General features: G+C 41.7%; 2 protein-coding genes across 3 annotated transcripts; both read right to left on the reverse strand.

Annotated features, from left to right (window-relative positions):
- Window positions 1-615: 615 nt before the first annotated feature.
- On the reverse strand, window positions 616-14,671 carry asmt (acetylserotonin O-methyltransferase). The gene is made up of 8 exons (XM_062402917.1): window positions 14,429-14,671; window positions 12,731-12,905; window positions 12,334-12,463; window positions 11,043-11,111; window positions 7,413-7,531; window positions 3,363-3,503; window positions 1,334-1,456; window positions 616-934 (listed from the first exon to the last, which is right to left on the reverse strand). Exons 1-8 carry the CDS (start codon window positions 14,528-14,530, stop codon window positions 717-719), a joined length of 1,077 nt encoding a protein of 358 aa, XP_062258901.1. The 5' UTR covers window positions 14,531-14,671; the 3' UTR covers window positions 616-716.
- Window positions 14,672-15,871: 1,200 nt separating this feature from the next.
- akap17a (A kinase (PRKA) anchor protein 17A) lies at window positions 15,872-24,559 on the reverse strand. Of its 2 annotated transcripts, none has more exons than XM_062402933.1 (7): window positions 24,512-24,559; window positions 22,259-22,606; window positions 21,683-21,901; window positions 21,323-21,535; window positions 19,901-20,049; window positions 19,302-19,542; window positions 15,872-18,648 (listed from the first exon to the last, which is right to left on the reverse strand). In XM_062402933.1, the coding sequence occupies exons 1-7, from the start codon at window positions 24,557-24,559 to the stop codon at window positions 17,767-17,769; spliced, it is 2,100 nt and encodes a 699-aa protein (XP_062258917.1). In that variant the 3' UTR covers window positions 15,872-17,766. The 2 variants fall into 2 exon arrangements, with proteins under 2 accessions (XP_062258917.1, XP_062258919.1); XM_062402935.1 differs by lacking the exon at window positions 24,512-24,559 and adding an exon at window positions 23,494-23,598.
- Between the last annotated feature and the right edge of the window lie 465 nt (window positions 24,560-25,024).

Here is a 25,024-nt window from a genome sequence, read left to right on the forward strand (position 1 = left end):
CAGACTTATATCGACATGGCCTTGAATTGTTGGCGAAAGCTAAAAAATGAAAATACAGATTCTAACCTGGATTTATTTTCACATGATTAACTTTTAGAGACGACCGGGCAAAGGAAAAGACACATGTATGCGGAATCCTGCCTGCGTGCAGAGGATGATAAAACATTAAAGGGTGTTTTAATGAGTAGGACCAAGAGAGTATATGTTGTATTTACGTATTATGCGTCCCAGCTGTGGATGAGAACCGTTCTTCCAACATTATGCTTAAACTTTTAACTTTTTTTTGTTTAGTTTTTCATCAAGATTATGATTTGTAGTAGATCATAACATTTTGTGAGACACAGCTTATGCGGTAATGAGGCTTCTGCTGCTCTAATACGTCGTATCACCTTGTTGCAGTGGATACAATTTTGTTGTCAGTGATTTGTTTTATCACACTGTGTGCTGTCCATAAAATGATGCACAATTATTCAGAATATACAGTATCGTAAAATTGAGCAGTTAAAACTGACTTTGTATTTGAACGGTTTACAAAAATCTAAACAGCATGTACAAAGCTTAACAATACTAGAATATTGTCAGAGTGTTTACAAGCATTTTTATTATTTGTAGAAGTTTATGCTGACATCTTAAAAAAGCCTAACAGGGTGCACAAATAATAACCCTGTTGACGTGACCTTTCTGTTGCGGCCCACAAGTAGCAGAGGTTTTGGCTCTTATGTCTTTTTGTGTCCCAGCACAGCGTCGTAGATCTTCCCAGTCAGACGATGCTGGATGTCGGTGAAGCCGGCAGCTGCCAGCAGGGCAGCGTACTGGGCAGCTGTCCGCTCCCTGCCCTCCGTCTGCACCAGCATGTTCAGGGAGTAGAGCTGCGCCGTTAGCGGGCCAGAGCCGTCCTCATGGAGCAACGCCTCCACCAGCAATACACCGCCTCCTGCAGGATGATCCAAAAGGTCTCAGCTTTGCATTTCTCTCTATACAAACAGTAAGTTTTAAAGCATCATCAAATTAACGACTGTTGTGTTTTTAGTTGTTGAATGGGAGTTTTCTCTGTGCATTTTCTGTTATGTTAAAGTAACATGTCTGCTGTGAGAAACGGTCTGCTCTTTGACTCCACTCGAAACTATGTATCACAACTTTATTTCTTTGTTTATTTCTGCCTCATACAGACTCATGGCAGGGTTTTCTGCATATGCTGCTGTTGAATGTGTTAGCGTCAGTAAGAAGGACCGATTTTCCGGGGATCAGCTGCATTGTGGGATACAATCTGCCATCTCAATTCAAGCAGGAAAAGGAAAAATAATTTGTCCCTTTAACACACAGACACACAGACCTGGTTTGCAGGCTTCATAGACTCGACTGAGAAGCTCTATGCAGCGTTCGTCTGTCCAATCGTGGAGGATTCTGGCAAGGACGTAGAGGTCAGCCTCTGGCAGGGGGTCTTTGAAAAAGTCCCCTGAACACACACACAAAGACACACTTCAATGCATTGCACTCCTGTGTGTCTACTACTATTTCATGTAGTTATTAATTCTGATGACAAGTCTTCCAGTAATAAGACAATGATTATTTACCTACTCAAACTTAATTATTACAAACAGGTTATGTGATGTCTGCTCACCCAGCAGATGGTAACATATTTCCATCAGCAGTGAAGTAGTTAAGGCATAAAAAAGGTTTGTTTTTTTAGTATGGTTGATGGTGTGTATGAGTCGCCTCAGGCTTATCCAGAAACCAGACAAATGGCGCCCCATTCTCTCCACCTGCCCACCAGCAACCTTGGATGCCAGCAAGTCAGCATAAAACACCCCAAGGACCAGGGCCGCAGTCACAGGAATGACAAAGTGATTTGGATCTGGCTGTAAACTGACATACCAGCTTCCTCCATGAATCAACCGTGCTCGCCCATGAAGCTGCGTCTCCATTGCTGAACGAGAGGGACATGAACACGGAGACATGGCGTAAGAAGCGGCTCTGCATTGCACTTTTGAGTTTCACTGACATGACGCCACCGGCTTGGTTCCTTTGAAAGCGATTTCCCCACCTCTGGGGTGCGTTCTCTGCTTTGCCTCAGGCATTTGTAACAGCTTTGATTTCCAGTGCAAACACGTCAGCACGGACGATTTCTGAAATCACCGCCATGCACTGAACTGAAAACACCTGCCTGACCCCGAGTGATCTCAAGGAGAGTAGCCCAGTTTGCATCTCGCAAAATCCACCACCATTTTGACGATCTTTCTCGAGCACAGCCTCAAATTGTGTTAATCTAAAGCGGATGCTTCTATGGTTGGTTCCCATCTCTGTCTGAGCCGCTTGGCGCAGACGAGTGGCCTGAGAGAATCTGCTCATTTAGACTGCAGCTAATGCAGCCAACTCAGGGAGATTTCCATGTTTCAATGCAACAGCTTTCGATGCCCCATGGACTTGGTTCCCCTCCTTCCAGGAACTGGTGTGCTCTCTGGGATTTGGCTCAAACTGTCACGATTCTGCACTGCACCGTGTCTTATGGTTTTAGTTTATAATTTATCTCTATTGTCTTTTGACTTCCTTGTGTTCCTTGTGCGTTTCTAGCAGAGTTAAATTACTTTCTTTTGATCGCTCATGTACATTTAGACATTTTTTTAGATAGATAGATAGATGGTTACTTTATTAATCCCGAGGGAAATTCAGAAAACCCGTTCCACCTTCTTCTCGTTGTTGGTCACTGTTATTCTCGTGTTTCCCGCCCTTTTGGTCATCTGAACCTATGTCCTAATACCTGTGTTCACTGATCCCTGTCAACATCTTTGTATTTTCCTTGCGTTCCTGTATTTACATTCCTCGAGGTTCTTATGCTGCTGGCTTTTTCCCCCTAAGATTTCGTTATGTTTGAGTTTCGGACTTTAAGTTTGCTTGACTGCTTTTCTAAAATTCCACACATTACACCAGCTTTGTCGAGTGTCATCTGCATTATGGTCCTCACCCGTTTTCTGGAAATAAACATTTGTTAGAACTGATAAGATTTGCGGGTCAAGGTCACTGTGACCTTACAATGGATATTTTGGGCAAGAGCTCAAGAATTAATTTCTTTTACAAAAACTTAAAGCCTTGTATTAGCCTCCTTTGTTATTAAGTTTTCGTTATTAGGTTATCGTGTCTTCATTTCCTACATTAGATGTGGCTGCTATATTTATGTACAATTTTGTTTGGGAAGGCTAGCAAACTGCAGGTAGTTATTTTAATGCAAACATGTGTGTGTGTGTGTGTGTGTGTGTGTGTGTGTGCGTATGTTAGTGTGTACATGTGTGTGCAGAGGTGAACTTGAACCGGCTGTATACGATTATAAATGTCAAGTGCTTTCAGACAGTTGTAAAGACGTATACCTTGGTGGAAGCTTATCCTCAGGTCGGCCTCGCTGACAAAGTGTTCCCTTGAGGTACGCACTACCTTGGGGAGGTCAAAGATCGTTACAGTGCATTCTGGGTAGGCTGACGTGCACTGTTTGGCTAATGCTCCACTGCAGCCTGGAGAGGGAGGGAGCGAGAGAGAATTACTTTTAGTTACAGCACAATTAATACACAAAGCCTTCACTAACAAGGTAGTGCATCACACGCACACACACACACACACACACACACTTTTAGGTATGTTCCCATTATTTATTTGCATGATTTGTAATCAGATTTAGGAGCTTAGGGGATATTGTTCATCTACATTCATGCGAATAAGCCAGAGTGAATTGAACTTAATTTAGTGACAGAGAGACACGTGCTTTATATAGAAGCAGAGCTGCTGTCTAGGAATCCTATTAGGGAATCTAATCTAAGGAAAAGTAAACAAACACACACACGTGGACACAGCCGCACACAATTAGATTATCAAGCTAAAAATGATTTCATGTGCTTCTGAAGAAGCCTTATATTGGAACGCAGTTAAAAAACATTGTGTTAAGTCAACATTTTCGCTGTAGTGAAGGAAAATCAGTCCATCAGTTGTCATTACATTCTTGCTCCACACTGAAATAACTGAAATATGGTCACGCTCAGACCCTTTGAAGCACGGCAACATTAGTCGGAAATTCACATGATAAAGGATCCTCTGTTTTAATCATACAGAGGATCATACCGGGGAGTGGATCCTAGCTTGGAAACAAAGGATCTCGTCTTCATGATAGTCTGATACAGTGTCAAATGAGTAGGGAGGAACTACTTGTGACCTTGAACTGCCGTTTAATGTCTTGACTGCCGGCAAGACGGATTTTGTATGGACATTTCTGGTTCATAGAAAGAGGAGTTACAATCACTTTTGTGAACCCTTCTCTTTTCATCTTGCACCATCAACAGGTCAACACTGCAATTTACTGCCAATACTTTGGCCAAATGCCAGCAAATTTCCATCAGCCTTGCATTTGCCTTCTGTTAAATGCAAATCAGCAATCCCAGAACGCAAAAATGCTTCACAAAATGGCAAAGCTAAACATCAACATGCTAGAATTACAATGTATGCTCGTTAGAAATATGATAAGAGCATTTAGTTCAGCGATATGACCTTTAAATAAGGTGGATGACTTTACAGCCAAAACATCTTGATCGCCACCTGGTGGCTGGCTGCAGTATAGGTCATAAACTATACCTCCTCCATGTTAGTAGATAATAAGGTACAAAGTAAAACGACCAAATGTGTTAAGGCCACACATGTCTGTGAGGGTGAACATTTGTATTTAGTGAGAACATGTACAAATTTGAATATGATCCTTTGGCAGCGTTATCGTTGTAAATGCCTCATGACGTCAAATGTATTGAAATCAGAGAAAGTCAGACAAAGTGACAGATAGTGATTGAGAGAAAAGGAGAGACGAGGAGGAGGAGGAGGAGAGCAGTTTATAAATTAAGCAGAGTGATTGAGAGGCAGTGAGGGGGAATACAGGATCAAAGGATCTGACATAGACAAACCTACAAAGTGTGTGTGCGTGTACGTGTGTGTGTGTGTGTGCGTGTATGTGTGTCTGTGTGTAGGGGCAGACTGCCTCGGCCTTTAGCGCCTTCTTCCTAACATGACTTGCAGCTACTCCATCAGCCAGTATTCTTACATGACCTTTTTCACACACACAAACACACACACACAGTGGCTCTTACATCAAACAGGGGTCAGCTGAGGATGAAAATCAAAGAGCAGCAAGGAATAGGCAAACAAACAACACGGTGTACAAGACCCCAAGCTCACCCTACTGCCTCCCTTTGGTAAAGAAACTGTTCGATGGGAGGATTCTTAAAGTGCAACTGTGTCCTATGTTTTCTCTTTTTCTGATTCCCGCCCTTTGTCTGCACTTTGTGGAGGCTTTCAAGTATATTAAATTTATTTCACGGTTTTGTTCAATGAACATAGCAACATGAAGCAAATAGCAGCCGCTTATTTTATAAAAACACATTCATCAGAACCATGAATGTAACCTTTAAGCGGATCTTATATTTTTAGTGAAATGTCACATTCAAATATATTCAGATGCTTCCCACAGCCAGTGCAACTTCATAATATACAAGGTTAGTGCTGTGGCTGGACCAGTGTAAATGATTTACATTTTGAATGTGGACTCAGACTTGGACTAAAGTCAGCGGGTTGGCAGAGGGCTGGACAGACTGAGGACAGAGAGATGGAGCACCTGCACAGCAGGTGTGTTCAGACACAACAGATGTTGTTTGAGAGACACACAAGTGTTAATGGGACAGGGCAGTCACGCCCTTCACCCTCCTGCTGTCCACTTGCACACACTTAAGTTTGGGGTGATGCACCGTCATGCATAAACATGAACAGTCAACACCATGCTGAGACAGTCACAGAGAGTGGAAGAGAGAAGACAGGACAGATGTGTGCAAATATCCACACCTGTGTATGTGTGGCTTCACAGTGCCTCTGTGTGGTCAACCGAGGTGTCACACATGGATCTGATGCTGTGAACACACGGTTTCTAACCTGACTGAAACCAGAGTAGATGTAGATTTTGAAACAGTTTAATTGTCTTTTTATTGATTTTGTGGATAAAGAAAAGCCATTCAGTTTGGTTAGAGTGTCTGATCATCACTGAGCATAGTCTTGTGTGGCTACAGCTACAGATTCAATTAATTGTATTTAATTATTTTCATTATCATCCATTATCTGCTAATTTTTACCAGTTGAGGAGAGAGACAAGAGACACTGTTAAGTTTTCAGAATTCAGGATGAGATGAAATGAGAAGCTCATCATTTCTCTGACAAAAGCCTCTTTCCTTATTCATATCGTAAAGTTTTCAGTAGCAGATCAAAACTTCTTTTGACAGAAGAAGATTAAGTTTTTTCATCCCTTCTTTTTGATCCTGCTCTGTTCTTGGATTGTCTCTACATTTCTCTGGAAGCCCTGGCTTCGCATTGCGGAGTTCATGTCGTGTTTGGTCTATCTGGGTTTTTTTCCTCATGCTTTTTGCTCTCAGGTGTAAATCATTTTATGAGGAAGGTGCTGTTCAAAGACGTTTTATAAATAAATCTGACTCGACAAAGCTGAACGCGGAGAACAGCGATGAAAGCTACCCGTTTTAGGTCTAAGTGTCTACAGAGGACTGACAGAGCTGCAACTTTTCCCTGCAAGCAGACTTGAACGCAGCATTAATCTGCAGAAAGTTACAGGTTTCTGGGGATAGGGTATTAACATCACTATCAGGCTGTGCAAAAAAAAAAAAGAGTTGCATCAAACTGGTAAGAAAATGTGTCCACATTAATGCAAATTTATGACAAAACAGACGAAAGCCTCAAAATATCTATATTCTCTTCTCTTGGCTGTCAAACTACAAAGCTAGAATGGCACTTTCCTCTGCCAAGGCCTGACAATAAAATTCAATCTTGCTGCAGCACATTGGACATAGTCTTTTTTTCCATCAAGATTCACGTAGTGTTAAAAAATGAAACGTAAAAGAAGGTCAGAAAAAATGAAAATCCGTTCAGTTGGTTTAGTGTAATCTTGTTCACAAGAAATGTTTGTGGTCTTTCCAAGAACTCAAGAAAGTGAACGTTGACTTTAACTGTTTTATTTATTCAAATCTGTAAAAAAATATTCAAATATATCATCATGACGTTACACAGTGTATTATAATGCAACAGTGACACAGTGAGTGTGGCTGGTTAACAAGGGAATCTCCAGGTGGAGGAGTCTTGTTGTGAAGGTTGACTGATTTATGAAGCGTCGTTAACTCACAGAGGCTGGGGGCAATACTGTAAAAGGTCACTATTGATGCTCTGCCTTTTTTACACACACACACCACAGACTCTACTCTAATGTGTATGGCCAGCTGTCACTCAGCCACCACGAAACAAAAAATTGGAAATGTTAACGACTGTGAACCCACAACCTTATGTAAATTACATGTGATGACTTGATAAACACACACACAGACACACAAACTTACCTCCGAGGTCGCAGATAACCTTGAAAGGCGAAAGGTCAAAGGCTGTGACCACATCTTTACCGCAGATGTTCCAAATGGAGTTCATCAGCTGCATGAATTTCACCATCTCCTCGTCACACCTGTGCGCGTGCACACACACACACACAGCGTATGTTTACAAGTCATTGTTATTTTGACCTCTCTTTTATGTATGTCTTTCTCTATTGTGGCAACATTTTCTCTATCGTTTTCTGTAAGCGGTCAAATAAGGGGCAACTGGATTCCACAGAAAACCAACACACACTTGCATATGCACACTTGCGGCGATCTGTGCATGTGTTGTGTGTGTGTGTGTGGGTGGGGGGGGGGGGTGTGAGTGATCGTCCATGAGTGTGAGAGATGGTGCAACAGAATAGATGAGCCTGTAGTGACTGCTACTGCTCTGCGAAATCTACACCAACCCCCCCCCCCCCTCACACACACACATCTTTACACATATAGATATCCAAACCTAGAATGTCTTTATTCCAAACCCCTGAGCTGTATGTAAACGATCCAATCCCTCACTTCCCTGTAGCAGAGCGATCAGCTTCAGATACATGAACTTTTAAAGTGACTCATTGCTGCGGCTTCAGACTCTGATTACATCAGAAGCGAAGAGATGAAATGACTGTGAGGCCAAACATCAGACTGTCAACTTTAATCTGACAATTATAAATTACTGAATGCCTCCCCCCCCTCCCCCTCGACCACAGCTGCAGCCCCTTTTGTCCATGATGAAGAGCATTTTAATGCCAGCCTTCTTTTCCTATTTCCATATACAGGACTAGAAATACTGTGGTTGTTTGCGTCCAACAACCATTGCAGTTCATTGTACAGTACAAAAAAAATTCCAGATTCATGAAAGGTCACAGTGACCTTGGACTTTTGAGTCCAAGGGATAACTGTTCAGAATTTGAAGATATTCCCTCAAGGCCCACTTGAGATTTCATGACCTTTGGCCATTCAAATATAATCAGTTAACTGGTGGGTCTAAGTAAATTCCCTCTAAAGATGTTCATGAAAAGGCTTTTAACAAGACCGAACATGTTTGACCTAAACATGACCACCAAATTCTAATCAGTTCATTTTTGAGTCCAAATAAAGATTTGAATCAAATTTGAGGAAATGCTCTCACGGCGATCTTGAAAGATTTGTTTACAAGGTCTTCGACCACTGGCTTTCTACGGCTTGGAGACATAAAAACAGACGTAGCCTGGTTATGTCCGTCCTTGTATGTGTCATTATACAACAAGATGTACTGTGTAGTCCTCAGCATTGCTGTCAACTCTCTAGTGACCGAGTTACGGTCCAATGCTGGCTGGTATCACTGCTGCTTGTTTTACAGCTCTACTGTTGCTTTGGCCTCTTTATCGATGGATGATCAGAGTTACCCAACAAGCTGATTCATACTTTGTCTTTTCAAACCTGGATGACAGTAACAAACCATTTAAACGTACCAGTCAGTCCTCAGTGTCCTGTCTTCACATATGACTGATAGCTCTGCAATGGCTGCCAGTTAAATTCAGGATAAATTTGAAAGATTCTTTCATTCAAAAACTTTTAATCTCATCACAGTTCTGCCCTCAGTTATATTATGGAGCCATCTCCCTTTGATCCAAGCCGCAATCCAAGATCTTCCAACCGGCACTGGCTCACAGTTTCTAAATCAAGGCTAGTAACTATGGGTGACCGGGCTTTTTCCCATTAGGGTCCCAATTCCCTGAAAATCGTCGGCTGAGATTAAAATTGCCAGGACTCTACCTGTTTTTAAATCATAGCTTAAAACACATTTTTAAACGGAAATATTTTAAATCATTTACTGGTTTTAAATAGATGTTGTTTGATAAAAACATTTGTTTATGGTATCATAGTTATTGTTTTGTCTTTTTATGTGCTGTTTAACTCCCATGTATTTTGTAAAGCACTTTGTAATCTTGTTAGATAAGTGCTACAGAAAAGCATTGTAGTAGTTTTCTCATTGTTTGTTGAAAAATCTCATTTATATCAATGTCCCGGACTCAGATCAGTGTTCTGTAGTGACCTGCGCTGATGTCAACCACAAGGTCTTCAAAATTAAAGTAAAAAATTGTGATTCTAAACATGACTTTCAGTTTCTACAATTAGGAAAGGCAGTAGTGTTAAAAATGCTGTTTGATCGATATTACATGATTTAAATAATTTCTCCCCTACAAAATAGTATACAAGTTGCCAAAATTATAAATTATAGAGATTAGTATAAATATATAGCACATACTTTACAGCATTAACATAACCCATGTTTCATAACCAGAATTAAGATTTTATCAGTGCCTGCTGCAGGATTTAAATTTCCTACTATGCATTGCTTTGAAATGTCAAAACCTCTAAATCCTCTCTGCTGCCAGTTTCCTCTCCAAATCTCTTCTGCTTTCTTGACTATGAGAATGTGAGCTGTAGATGGGACTTGGCTGTAAATTATTCAGGTGCACTACATGGCTGGTTAAATGACGATGAGTAAACAGAGGCCTGAGTCACCCAGCCAGCTTTGACTCATCCTACACCAAGAATGCAGTGAAGGATTTCACTAGTCGTTTCCCCCTCTTTGACAATTTGCCCGTGGTATTCACAGGGGAAATCAGCAGGGACAAACAACTGCTTCCCCACATTAAATCAATTGTGCACAGGTGTTGAGTGTGTGGGTGTATTACATTGTGTGCTTGGTTTGTATTCTGAATTCTCATTTTGCATACGTTTTCTCTTAATGAGGCCCTTTCTGCAAGATTAGCAGCTGCTTTTTAAAAGAACACAAGAACAATAATGTTAATTGAAAAAAAAAACAGCAATACAGCGATACATGCACAAGCCCCAACAATCAGCGGCATACAAAAAATGAGATTGCACGATGTGTGAAAACTGGAAGATGACAAAGTGCATGGGAAAGCACATGTGGAGACATTCCACATTTTTCTATTTTACTTTGACACTGGAGGGGGGAAAGCTGAGTTTCCCCACATCAAATAGGAGCTAATTCATACAGTGCATCTGCACATTGGTTCCGGTACATTTCGTTTTATGATCAAGATGTAAAACAATGGAAATGTGCACTTCAACGTCTGTTTCATCTTCCGTTCTCCTTTCATCAGCATACAATAGTTTTTCACATCATGCCATAATGAGGAAGATGAAAGAAGCTATTCCAGCATGTTTCGGTTTTGACGGACTCTGCACCTTCCAGTCGGGCAGCTCAGGGCCTCCTGCAGGCTGATCAACATCTATTAGCAATCAAAGTGGGAAACTTTGGAGCGTGTGACCTCTGAAAACTGCAGATCAGCAGATCGGCCAAGCGTTAAAAGTGTGGGCCCCAGATACTATAAACACACAAGACCTCAAGGACACTGGCAGATGTATTCTTGCTCCCTGCCCCCGAGTTTCTTCACATCACTGCCCACACACTCACTTTCTCTCTCTCCATCACACACCCTCTGACTCCTAATGAATCCTACAAGTCCGTTCTTTTTAGGAGGGAAGAGAGAAAAGATTGACAGGCCAGCTTAAGATGGAGTGACAGGGAGGGAATGTAAATGAGAAAGAGAAAGTGTGTGTGTGCGAGAGACAAAGACAGCTTCTTACCTGTAGAGAGCTTCAAACAGGTCTTTCGAGCCGACTCCAAAAGCCTTTTCATACTGGTTGCTTCCTTCTCTGGGACATGAGGTGGGAAAAAACACACGTCTGTGACTTCAGAGAATTTTACTTTTACTTAAATTGATTTCATGTAGACTCACTCCTTAACCATAGTTAATACTTGTGTATCCCTAACCTTAAAACATGTCTTTACCTTAATATTTCATGATTAACATTGTGTGGACTTTATATGTCCTCATAGACAAGTCCCCCTAATGCATAAACGGATTAAGGTCCCCATAAAACACACACACACACACACACACACACACACATACCTAAATGATGAGTATTAATGGTCTTAAAATGGGCTTTAGCTTTATCTCACAGCTACAGTTGAAGCAGTTGTCATCAGGTGTGTTAATATAGATTCACATCTGTACACTATCTTACACAGATGAATTAGTAATGTGCATTAAGATGCCTTTATCCTTCAGACATCCTCTGCACTGACGTTTGTTTCAGTGATTCTCACAGATGGACTTCACTCGTCAGCCTCAGTGAATCCAGGGCTGCTGTGAGAGAAGCGCTAGACTGATCATCCTGCCTCAGACATAACAATGAGACTAAAATCAATCTTTAAACAGAGGGATTCATGTCCTCCGGCGATGAATCTAACCTGCAGCTCCTCACTGTGGAGCTATGTGATTATTCTTTACTTTGCCGGTTCATTAAAGTGAAGAATTTCACTTCTGTTACTGAGGCATTAGGTCCTTTATTATGACAGCCATTCATATCTACGTGGCTGCTTTTAGTTTTACAAACAGTAATGTAAATGTAAGCACTTTGTTTCACTTCAGTTATTACTTGTAAATGGAAAAAACATCTATGGGAGCTAAGGGTCACTGATGGCAGAGCTGGGAAATAAAACAGCATCAATAAATGTAATATAATTTTTAAAACCCATTTCTTATATTGTATAAATCAAATAATTTCTGCTATTTGAAAAAATAATTAACATAATAATAAAAATTTGTTGCAGCTCTCATCTTTCATCACTGACAAGGAAAAAAGGTAAAGATGTCCTAATGTAACAATCACAGAAATGTTTCCCATAACTTTCACCAAGAGCATCAAGGTTACATAAAAAAAACTTGATAAATGAAAATTTTAAATACTATTAAATATAAATAAGTAATACTTCACATCTTGCCAAGAAAGCTCATCTCGATATGAATACTAAATACATTCGTTCTAGCATGAAATGTTTCCAGACTTCATCTGTGCTCTGTAAACTGACCTGACAGCGTCGGTCAGGTAGTGCCAGCAGAAGTAGATGGTTTTGGAGCTGTACTGGATGGACTGGAAGAGAGATACAGGACTGGAGCGGGTCAGGTAGACTCTGGCCTGCTCTGTGTTACTGTAAAGCACTGGACCAGGTGGTGGGAGGAGGAGGAAGAGGAGGAGAGACAGAGGAAGAGTGACTGAGAATGAATGACTGCAGGTGATAAAACAGAGATTGACTGGACGGGGGAGACAAAAGATGCACATGATGGAAATCAAGTGGACAAAATGTTCATAAAACTGTTCGATAATACAAAAAAACACTGCAACAAAATGTAAGAACATTATCACGGGTCATGTGTGGTAGAAGGACTGGTAAATTGTGCGTGTGTTTTAATGTGGGTATCTCTGACCTCGTCCATCGTCCTGGTGTGTGTTGAGCAGCTGAAGGCCCCTGCAGGCGGCCAGCAGCCTCTCTGTGCCGTCCAGACTGGCTCCCACCGCCTGACTTATCTCCTCCACAGACAGGGGGCGCTCTGCAGCCAGCAGCACATCAAACACACCCAGCTCACAGGCTGTGAACAGAGTCTGGGGCAGAGAGAGAGAGGAGTTCAGTGGGGTAGAGCAGTGTTGAGTAGATTACAGAACCCCCGCACATATTCAATTCTGTTTGTCAACACTTATTACGTGTTTACATTACGCCAATTATATTATGATGCATCTAGTAACAAAACCGCCACAGTTTGTGGTCTTGTTTTTAATCAAACTGCTGAGTGACAATATCGATTACTGTAAAAATCACATGACCAGAGAACCTATAAGGAACCTTTTTGCATCTATTTCATCTACTTAGTTTAGGTTCGTTTTGCACACACACAAAATGCACAATGCAACAGGTAAATAACTTGACAAACAGATTTAGGTTTTGTGTAACATTCTCAGTTTTATCGGCAGGTTTTGATAATGGTTGTACACATTTTGTTTGCTTTTCGTCAATGTTGCTGTATTCTTCTCATTAACTAATTTAATAACTGAGTTAGCAGTACCGGGAGTTTGCTGCCTGGTTCGTCTGGCCAACAAAAAGAGGACAAGCAGCAGCAGACAGGCTTAAATACTGCTGATTGCTAATTGGACTGGACCATGTTCCACATAATCATGGGGAGGGACAGTATTTACGACTTGGATTTTTGTTGTTAATTCTTTGATCTCTGCGTATTGACATTGATGTTTAGTTATTTTTCCTCAGTTTATATCAGGCAGCATTATACAGGCATGGTTTGTGGTTATTGAAGTTTGTTTAAACGTTAGTATTTCTTAGTCTTCCTCTCTCTGTGTTGATTAAATATAAACACAGGGAAAAATGTAATTAGAAAAAAAAATAAAAAAAACTGCGCGCGCAATTCCTGTGCAATGGGCTTCTGCGCAGAATCTGCCACCATGTATCAGTTTACCCTAACCCTAAAAATATATTTCCACAATAAATATTAATGAATGTATTTCAAAGATAGAATCCTTATGGTTTTGTCCTTGTGCTACTACTGCAGGATTAATGCATCTCTTTAAAACTACACTGTTACTTTTACAGAGCAACAGCGCCCTCTGCAGGCATTAATATTGCGCTCCACTTCTGAGTGTTTTTTTCATGTGGAGAAAAAGTCTGTCAATGTGTTGAGTGAAGTTCTAACTGGATGGTCCCTCTCACTGAACTGAAACACAAACCAACAGTGGATATTTCCTCATGACTCTTGGCTTCCTGGAACCAAAAGAGTTGCCAATGTCACAAAAACAGCTAACTCTGTCAGGATTTCTTTTATTTTAAAAGTTTCCTCTCTGAATATGGAGTTAAACACGGTTTTTAAGTCTTTTTAACTGATCTACAGTTCAGCATTACTCTTGAACTTGCTGGATCCTATTCTGACAGTTAAGCTGTGATTAATGCTGTTCTCTGTTACTCATGTCTTGGACACAGAATGGAGCATTCACTTTTTCTGCTTCAATAAACACTTAAGCAGTGAAACAGGTCTAATCTATAACAGTGACATTAAACTCACAACAGGTTTGCTTAACTAACCGCCATGAAGATGTGTGCACCATCTCCATGTGCATGTTACCTTTGAGACAAGAAATCCTTCCATGTATTCCATAATTTTTCTGGGATATGTGTCGGCAGCAGACATCCCCTCAGAGGAAGTCATCTCCTGACTTTCAGCCATGGTCTCAGCTTCGACAGGACGCCCCGTAAAGAAAAGAGTTGTGGTTTATCCAAAGTCCCTTCAGGTCCGTCTCTCTGTACTTCAGGTGGGAGTGTGAATGGCAATGAGGACGAAGCGGAGTAAAGCGACAGAAAGTGCCCACCAAGCTGGAGGCAGTCAGAGTAGCAGTGGGCTAAGCTGATTACAGCCAGATAACCCAGATTAGAGCAGGGGTTCAGTCTGTGTTAGACAAAGAAACAACTCTGTGGCAAAACACTGCCGCCTTGTTCCCTGTGCCCCACAAAGTTTTCGTGACCCCAAAAACACATTCAACAATGAGGAATAGTGAAAGCTCTGAGGGAATCTGTTTTATGGTGTGATTCCCTCAGAGATGTGCGCCCCCCTCTTCTTCTCCATAGGGCCTGATTGCACTTTCGCTGAGAGAGTAATGATAGAATCACATCTAATGATACAGCCTGTTGCGTCACCAGCCTTGATGAGATTATATAGACATTAATCAGCGTGACTACTAATTATTCATCCACACTCTTCATTAAAGCAGCGGTGTACAGACAAGATACAGATATGACAGCTGGAGTCGTCACCTTGGTCCCTCACATAAGAGGTGGGGGAGCTAAATTCATATGATGTATATAGATAAAGATATACAGTGAAGAGACCCTGGTTCCAACAGCATCAAACTATAGAATCTCTAAATTAATCCAAGAGTCCAGGAGAACATTTCTATAAAATTTCAAAAGGTTACTCAAGAGGCAAATTGGGGTTTCGTGGCATCATAGTGACCTTGACCTTTGACCAAATTCTAATCCAGACACATTTGAGTCCAAAGCTGCATTTTTAACCAAAGTAAATGGAAAGGAATGTTTGCTAACTAAATGATTTCTTCACTCTGTTGTCTGTGATTCCATCTCAGTCTAAAGAGAAGAAACGATTATGTAAATTAGTCCTCTGATGTGTGACAAAGTGCCAGGTGGCGGGATTACCACGAGTCATCATTTCTGCCATACTGGAAAATCATGGCGGATATTGACTATTATCAGTCATGCTGCAAATGTTTGTGCCAGATATAATGCTGTTCCCAATATATCACATTCAGAAGAACAACCACCAAATTTAAATCAGTTATATGCGTATCAACTTCCCAAGAAGGGGAGGGATAAATGAACCCATGAATACCCGACAGTCGCAGACATGGAAGCATAAGAACTCACATGCGTATTTGACATATAATTCAATGTTGAGTAGAGAAAAGAGATTTCGGAAACTGATTATTTGAACAACTGATATTTCAAAGCTTCTTATGACAGAGACAACATTTCAAAGTACATTTTCATTCAAAGGTTGTCAGGTTGGATTCTTTATTATAACCACATGTATGCAAGACATTCTGTAGTGGCTCATGAGCATATACACATAACAAATGGGATTTTCTATCATAAGTCACTATGTCAAAGTACAAATGTCATCAAAAGTGAGACTGACTTCTCGTAATGTAATGTGAAAAAAGTGAGACTGACTTCTCCCGCCCTCAAATCCAGTTTCAAGAAAAGTCTGTAAAGCGACTAGAGCTAAAGAATCGTATCCAGTATTAGAACGTGAGCATGAGAGCAGGAGTTACCTCCCAACATCTCATTTGTACTGAGCTTGTTTGACCTGAATCCCAGAGGCTGGTTTCCTTTAAAAAAAAGAAAATAAAAAAAACTTTGTTCTGAACCTTCTGAACAAAAGAAAAAGTAGTTGGCAGCACTTGCATTAAAGATATTTGACCAAGGAAAGAGGGAGTGCACTGCTTCCTGAGTCAGGTTACTTATTAAGATACATATTAAAAGCTGTGTCTGAAATTCCCTCCTCATAAAGGACATTCATCTGTTCACTACTTTTAGAGGATACAACGCAGCCCCAAAGGGATGTGTTTTAAATCTAGGACCCAGGAGTGTGGATGTAGCTTTACCCACAAATAATGTGGACGCTCAAAATGTCAGAGGGCCATAGGAGGTGGAGCACAATATGGTAAATATCGAAAAAGCTTTTACAAACATTTCAAAATTTAAAGGAAAACTGAAAAGATCAGTCTTTTGTAATTGAAATGACGTGATTATCAAAAGAATATCGTCCAGGGTTGTAGTTGCGTGTTTATCAACATCGCCACTACGGACACCGAAAGCAGCTGAACGCGTCGCAATGACATCAGCCGATCACAGAGGTGCGAGTCTCTCAGCCTGGGGAACCGTCACGCTTGTAATTGAGAAGCTGCCGTTCAATAGTGTCCCTCAGTTAACTGGTAAGTCTTCCACACCAGTGTCAGCCATGAGGAACAGATCAGGTACATCATTTTGTCTTCAAGAAACTCTCTAGCTAAGTTATACATGCACAAAACTGGAGATAAAAAAAGATAATTGGTGTGTATGGAGGATCACTAAATCCAGAGCAAATTTTCAGAGTTGAGTTTTCGTGTACTTTACAACAAATGACAAAATCTGCAAAGTGCAACATTCTCATGAAACCAAAAAGTAAAACTGGCTTTTTTTTTGTCATTAAACCTCGGGTTCGTTTATCCTGGAAAAAAATAGTAAATGATGACTAAGACAAATGCAACCGATAAATCCAACCCCCCCCCCCCCGATCTCGACCTGCTCATTGAAGCGCTGCCCCATAAACATATGAACATGCAACTGCCGGACAAATGCTAGAAGCAAACTTTTCTGTGACTCTCCGCTCCAGTGGTGTACATCTGTCTGGCTGAAGAGTGCGGTCATGGCACAGGCATGCGGGTTGGTTTGTCATTTCATTCGGTCCAAATAAAATCATTGGTTTAATTGTCCTGTGAGGGCCCTGGACACCTTCTTTTTCCCTTTTTGGACAACTGCATCGTTTGATGGCTATTCGGACGTGAAGAAGATAAAAAGTGTTTCAGAAGCGACTAACTGGCCTGACGTTTAAAGTATGAATATCTGATCAAATCAAATTTTCGAATGAAATGTGGAGAATAAAATTACTAAAACAATAAAAGCAGCTACGTAGACTGACTTGCAACTTCCATGCCTTTCACATACAATGGGGCCTGAAATACTTTCAAGTTGTCGAGCATTTCTGCGCCGCATTGTATACGGTGTACATACATGATTCTCTTTGACTTATCGAATTTGTCCTTTCATTATCTGGTACAGAACCACATTGCTTAACTTACGGACCAAAAATATCTTAGAATATCAAAGAGACAGACGACGCCTCTGAGTTTAGCGTCGTCTGGAGTGGCTCCTGTCTCTACTGTTGCTGTGTCTCCTGTATCTTCGGCTGTTACTTGTGTTGCTGCCCCTTGAACCGGCTCGGCTGTTTCTACGGTGACGGTGTCTGTGACTCCTCCCCTTGCTGTTACTCCTCCCACTACTGCTCCTGCTCCTGTCTCCACTCGAGCTTGTGCTCCTGCCGCTATGGCTACGCTTCCTGCTGCCGTTGTGACTGTAGCTCCTTTTTTGGCGACTGGAGCTCCTCCTGTGACGACTGGAGCTCCTCCTCCTCCTGCTATTGCTGCGGGAGCGCCTGCTCCTCCTCTCCCTGCTGCGGGAACTCCTCTCTCTGTGGGAGTGGTCCTGGTCCCTCGCTTGCTCCCTGCCATACCTGCTCCTCGACAACTCCTCCTTCTTCTTCTTCTTTCCCTCCTTGCTCTTCTTCTTCTTGTCCTGCGCTCCTCTTTTCTCGTGCATTGATCTGTTTTTCCCCAAAACATGGCCGTGCTCCTTTGACTTGGACACATGTTTCTCTTTGCCCTCAGCTGCCTTTCCTCCGTTCACCCGCTCCAGAGCCCCCAACGTCACATCAGTGCCGCCAGGAGCAGTGACCTCCTCGGTCGGTACAGGGCCGTCCTGGTCCTGCGTGCCTGGTGGTCTCTTCTTCAACATATTGCAAAGCAGTTTCTCCCTTAGCTCCTTCTCTCTACGCTGGAGCTCCAGTGCTCGCTGCTTCTCCACCTCCACCCTGCGAAGCTCCTCCTCTTGCTTGCGTCTGCACGCTTCCAGCTTCTGAAGTCGGGCTAATTCCTCCTTCTGCTGAGCCTGCTCCTGCCTTTCCTGCTCTTCGCGTTCAGCCCTCTCTTTCTCCTGCTGCTGCTGCTTCAGGGCCTGAGGCGGAGGAGGAGGAAACAATGTGGGTACAGGTACGAAAAAACAATAATATTAAAAGGGTTGTTTTTTTAATTGATTTTTCTGTGAGTGAAAACTGGTCACACTAAATCTAGTGTCCGCTGAAGATTGGAGTTCATAAACATTTGTGTTTGCATTGTTCTTAGCTCCCTCTTCACAACAATGGTTCTGGTACAACAACATCTAACAGTGACCCTCCATCTTTCCCTCACTCGAGAACAAGACCCTGAGATACTTGAACTCTTTCACTTGGTGCCCAAAGTTATTCTGCTGACAAACAGCTAACCAGGTACTGTCCAAAGGTATCAAACCAACCGACCAGCACTAACAAAGCTCACCAAGTAACACAATTTGTTAAGCTACAGATTTAAGATGACATAAGGTTGTGTGATAAAAATCTAACTCTCCAGAGGAAACCAAACAATAACATTTCTTAAACTGCTCCTTTTGTAATGAGACTAGCAAAGTTTAAAATGGTTAAGCTTAATGTACAGTTCTTTCAGATTTGGTTAAAATATTTTTGCATTAATTAATCACAGTACTGCTCTTACAATCAGAAGTGTATACTTGTACTAGATGGGTACATGTGCATACCCATGTGGAGTTGTTTTTTGTGTTTGTGCCTGCCATACCTTGGCCTTGGCCAGCAACTCAGCAATAAGCCGTATAGATTCCAGGTTGCGCTGAGCCAGCAGGAGCCTCCTCTCCTCCATCGCAATCCTCATCTGCAGCTTCTTCTGCTCCTCCTCCTGCTGACGCCTCATCTTCTTCACGTTCCGCTTCTGCTCCTTCTCCTGAAGCTTCTGCTCTCGCTTCCGCAGCCTCTCGTCCTTCCTCTTCTCCTTCTCCTCTTCTTCCTGCTCCTTGTGTTTCCTAAAAAGGTCAGTTGGGTATTTGTGAGTATCTGTTGGTATAGTGCGCAATATTTTGTGTTCTTACGCTTGCATTATTTTTCTCAGGAGCACAGAATTGTTATTTCAAATCCAGCGATAATAATCAATTTGTTTCCCTAAACACTTAAATTAATAAATACTATAACATAATATAATAGCTAAGGTTAATTATAGAAGTTCACCAAATATTTTAGATTGCTGTCTTTCCCATAAAGACAATGAATGTCGTCCCATTGGTTTCAGGCTCACACCCCGTTTCACACATTTACATGAATATTCTGTTGCTCTTTTTTACATTTTATAGAGTTCCTGAGTTTCTCTTCAGTCCACCATCATACCTCTCCTCCTCCTTACGATGCTCCTCCTCCTCCTTCTCCCGTCGTTTCTGCTCCTCTCTCTGCCGCTCCAGCTCCTGCAGCTTCATCCTCTCCATGTTTCTCCTCTTCAGAGCTAACTCACTCAGGTGCTTGGTGGTGTCGAAGGTCACCTGGAGAAGACACAGAAATACACATAGCATTTCTATCATGAACAAGTTGCAAAGTGCAAGATCATTTTAGTTTTCTTGAAAAGAAACCAATCCTTCTTTGAATGTCTATTGACTTTTGATAAATCTGTTGTCGTAATGTGGTAAACATGATGTAGCTAACTTCAGATTCGACTCCCTCATGTTTCCTAGAAATGGCTTCTCAAGCTTTCAGCACCTCTGCCTTGGCAGATCATTCCCTCCAGTGACGAACAGATGGCAGGAAATGTTGACCGTAGTATCATGTTGATAATCTAAAGATTGCTGATTGTCACTGTGCTTTTGGTAAAACTGACTTTGCACAACAACGATTAGTCTAGATTATGTCATATGCAAGATCTTCTAATTCTGTACTTAAGAGAAATTAAAACATCTTATTATGTCTCTCATTTTTTTATACAGATCCTACTTCTATCCTGATTGGGACTCACAGTGAGGCTTTACTCTGAGGATTAAGAGACCATGCTGTCCTCTACTCTCATTACTTTGCTAGTAACAACGATGCAGATTTAGTTCTCATTCCACTAAAAGGCCTTAGGGCTGCTATGTAATTCTAAACAACGCAAGCTCATTACAAAATTTCATCAGTTGCAATTTACCTACGTGGATGTGGGCGAGGAGCTGCAGGTATGAAATTAGATAAAATCCAGGGAGGCCATATTGAGAAACACATCAATGAGTTTATGAGCTGATCAGATAGTGGTTTATGACATTATGAGGAATGATCTAATAAGTGTGGAACGTCAGGGACAATCATTTTGTCCGCATCGTCACAGTTGAGATTTTAAGAGCAGAAATATGTATTAGTTCTTCCAAAGTTATCGTCCAGAAATATAGTTTGCAAGTCTCCATTTTGTGGGGGGAATAGGTCATGGTATATACTGATGAGGATGATGAGGATTTGGTGTTGAAAGACAGTGAAAAATGTTGTGGCTGTTATGAAGCTACCACCTCACTGAGGTCAGCGGTTTAGAGAGAGCACTAAACTTATTAAGATGTTAATTAAAGAACTAAACCCTTCATGCAACTTCGATTGCATCAGAAAACAAGGCTGCACAAAGTGAAATCTAACATTAAATATCTCACTCATTAAGAGCTCTACAGTCACTGAGCCTTTTCTTGTTAAATGACCAGCAGAATCGGTGTCCCTGCTATAATTACCAGACGTGAAAATGTCTACCCTCTGGCATCTCTAATGGACAGTGCAGAGCTATAATTCTACATAGGGTTATAGTACCTTGATGTTACAAGCCACCGCTTTCCCATCGTCTCCTTTGAGCATCAGCTTCATGCCGCGCAGAGTGTCCATGGCCTTGGTGAAGCCGGAATATTCCTGGTACTGAACGTAAGCCATGAAGTTCAGGTGACCCCCAAAGCTGAATGTGTTGAAGTTCTTGTCCAGCATTTCCTCTCTGTATGGATCCAGCATGGGGATGTCAACATGTCGCACCTACAATCAACAAGAATCAAGTTCATAATCTAACAAAATACATTGGAGATGATTTACAATGTTTCAGAAAGTCTCACTGCCTCTGACATTAACTTAGTTCCAACACACAAATAAGTAAAAAGCAAAAAACAGTGAACAATGTACCACCTTGCCAAAAGTCTCGAAGACAGAAATGAGGACCTCTTCAGAGGGCCGGTCGGGAAACTGACTGTCCTTCTGGTTGAACCAGCGGCAGGGAAGCCCCTCCAGGTGGATGGTGTCAGGTCTCTCTCCCGGCATCGTCTCATTCATGTCCTTGGCGTCGCGGAAAAATGAATCCCAGTCGTGGCGTGTGGGGAAGTCGACCTTATTCTCTACTGCGCGAACCTGAGAAAAGAGGGGGGGAGAAGCACAGCTGTAAATTCAGCTGCCAGATTTCAAGGGACACATAGTTAACTCCAACGCAGCGAAATCATCAACCCTGTAATAAACTATGGCTTGAATAAAATAACGGTGCATTTAGAGGCGGTATTTTGTGGCATTGTTTGATTGTATTGTTTTATACTGGGAGGTGTTTCTAAAAGGCAAAAATGAAAAAGGTGTGATGGTGATAAAAGCTGACACCGGTGTCGGCTGTACCACCTCTCTCCTGAATAATGAAGAGGATATGTTGCTGAAGTGAACATGTCTGTGTAGAGAACCTCCCGCTGCATTGTGCATCTGTGAAAGTTAACTGTGACTTACCTTCAGCACATCAGTAAATCCACTGAGTTTGATGCACTTCACATCCAGACGGCTCAACAGGCTCTTGACCACCGTCTTGTTCTCCACCTCTCCCTCAAAGCGGATGAAGTCCATGGTGCTCTTGGAAATTCGGAGGGCTGAGAACTGCTCCGGAGCCACCATCGCCTTCACTCTCTCCATTACCTCCCAGTTGGAGATGCTCTTGCCTGGAAGCTTAAGCTGGGGCAGTGCCACACTGACTGTAATTTTGGCAATGGGCTTGAGGTACAGGTTGTATTCAGTAGAGAGGCAAAACGCCTCTGTAGTATCATGGACGATGGTCGTCATAGTTGCAGATGGGTGGGGAACCTGCATGAGGTTTGGAGACAATCAGAACTGTTAGCACATATTAACATGTTTGTGCTTTCACATTGCAATATATTAAAAAGAGGGACACCGTTCAGACCTTGCGTTAAAAATCCCACAGATAACACGCAGAACTACAGTGCAGCACAAACTACCACCGTTTGTGGCCGCGACCAGCAACAACCACTATTCATCCACCATTATCGATTTTGATTTTTCAGCTGTAAACAAATTGCCATTGTGAATTTGACAGCTGAACATCCTAATATAGGCCTACAGCCCACTTTTCAAACACAAATGCCACGCACATAGTCATAATAAGATTCCCTCTGCACACTTTCAATACGAGATTATCCAAATGAATCAACTGACTTACGACACAAAACAATGCATGAACTTCTCTAAGTAACCTGTTAACTGTTTTCACATTATTCATAGTAAGGCAACGAAGTCTGTGTGTGTGTGTGTGTGTGTGTGTGTGTGTGTGTGTGTGTGTGTGTGTATATATGGAGCACATGTCATACACCAGGGCTTCTCGAAATGGTTTGGATATCACAAAAAAAAAAGGTTAAACAATAGGTAATACGATGCGAAACCAAAAGGTGGCAGATCAGTAAAAACATCAATATCCCGCGTGTTTTTAGTTACAAATCAAATCTATCGTCGGGGATAATTCCAGATCATTTCCGCGGTGTAAGTTTGAAGTTTGAGCTTTTTAACGACGTCCGACTTCTCCTACGTGACGGTAAAAACAAAACAAATGAAAAAACATGGCTGTATGGAAACCATTACTGAAACACGCTCCTTCGGGCCCTGGACGCCATCACCGTTAGCCGCCTACACATCCAGTTCAATTCCCGGCGCAGACACAGAACCACACATTCACTTACAGACATGGCGAAGATGGAGGTCCACTGTGGAGACCACGACCCTTTAAAATGTTGAACAAAGACCAACGAGGTCCGACGCGTCTCCTCTACGCGGCAGCCAGCTACTTCCGTGTTTATTAAACCGGGCCGGTCACGTGACCACCGCAAAGTCACATGACTCTCTGCAGCGTTTTTTTCACTTGTAGAACGTATGTATTCGTCTATTTTTTAGCTTTACGTACATGTTAGCACAAGATAAACAGACACACAAATAAATCATAACTAAATAAATAGACGAGGTAAAGAACAATCTTTGATGAAAAACAAGAAGGTTTCCAAATTTATTAATTAAATCTACACGTATTTATTTGTTGAGCATGGCTTATAACGCCATCTAGTGTTTCAAACATAGACTGTATATATAAACCGTATTGGACCTTGGGGGGCCAGTGCATAATGTAAGACAAAATGTGAACCATAGCTTAAATTAGTTGAGTCTTAAAAGTGAACAGTGGGGCAGATGTATATATCTAGATCTAGATCTAGTAGGGTCTTTATTCAATTCGATTCTCTAGTGTCATTTCTTACATTAAACAAAACGTTGTGGACTTCACTGTTCTTTATTTGATCCCAAACAGCTTTCATTTCAAGATCATTAATACATGTCTTCATTCTCTGATCACCTCTGAGCTCGTGATCTAACAACGCGTTACCACAGCGCAGGTTCTGACTCATGTCTCAGGTTCACATCAGAGGTGACACAGAGGAGAACGTGTCTCCATGTCTGTTCTCGTAATGGTCAGACTGGAAAACACTGAGCGTTTGTGAACACGAACACGGAGAGAAACAGCGTCAGCTTCGTGTCTGAACCACAATGTCTGTTTATGTGTATAACGGGTCTCGAACTGTCGGTTACTCGTCTGAAATCCACGGGAACTGCCAACCCGAGTAACAACCACACGACTATTTCCTCACAACACGTTCCACAGTGACAAATTCAGTGTATTGATTTTAGAAATATCAGAATAGGTTGACTTACTTCAGCCCAGTAAATCCATGGATGAGAGACTGGATGCAGCTTCCGCATTCAGTGAACTTTGACTTCGGGAGAAGCAGCAATGTAGCGGTGTCATTTTAGAACAGCGAGACCATGTGGTTTTATCAAGACACAACATGTACAGGAAAAACAGGGTCTCATAATAAATCCATGTGAGAGGGAAATCATAACACATATAATAGTAATATTTATTATCACTGAGGATTTTGGCATCTGGTTTGATAATAATAATAATGTTGTTTTTAACAATAACGTAGTGTTTCAGAAACACTATCTTTATCTGAAATAACAAAACATGAAAAACCAGCAGAGGCTGAACTCTGTTCATAGACACAAATGAACATTCAACAGTGCACATTTGTAAATAACCTGATGCCCATTGGACACTGTTGGTCACAAGTTACACTTTGTACGGATGCCATGGTCACTGTGGTTACCAGCATGTTGTGAGAGTAAGAGATGCAGAGAGATTGGGCAAATAAGTTGGCACAGTTT

Source organism: Platichthys flesus, chromosome 13, assembly GCF_949316205.1.
Source record: "Platichthys flesus chromosome 13, fPlaFle2.1, whole genome shotgun sequence".
NCBI classification, from domain to species: domain Eukaryota; kingdom Metazoa; phylum Chordata; class Actinopteri; order Pleuronectiformes; family Pleuronectidae; genus Platichthys; species Platichthys flesus.

Bases quoted from the DNA above. Each gene is read 5' to 3' on its own strand.
- akap17a (XM_062402933.1), bottom strand. From the start codon at position 24,559: ATGCGGAAGCTGCATCCAGTCTCTCATCCATGGATTTACTGGGCTGAA. The intron at 22,607-24,511 runs GTAAGTCAACCT...AACCTCATGCAG, and splicing joins CATGGATTTACTGGGCTGAA to GTTCCCCACCCATCTGCAAC. The intron at 20,050-21,322 runs GTACTATAACCC...TGTCTTCTCCAG, and splicing joins CGGTGGCTTGTAACATCAAG to GTGACCTTCGACACCACCAA.
- asmt (XM_062402917.1), bottom strand. From the start codon at position 14,530: ATGGCTGAAAGTCAGGAGATGACTTCCTCTGAGGGGATGTCTGCTGCC. The intron at 12,906-14,428 runs GTAACATGCACA...TCTCTGCCCCAG, and splicing joins AAGGATTTCTTGTCTCAAAG to ACTCTGTTCACAGCCTGTGA. The intron at 1,457-3,362 runs GTATACGTCTTT...GTGTGTGTTCAG, and splicing joins GAGGATAAGCTTCCACCAAG to GGGACTTTTTCAAAGACCCC.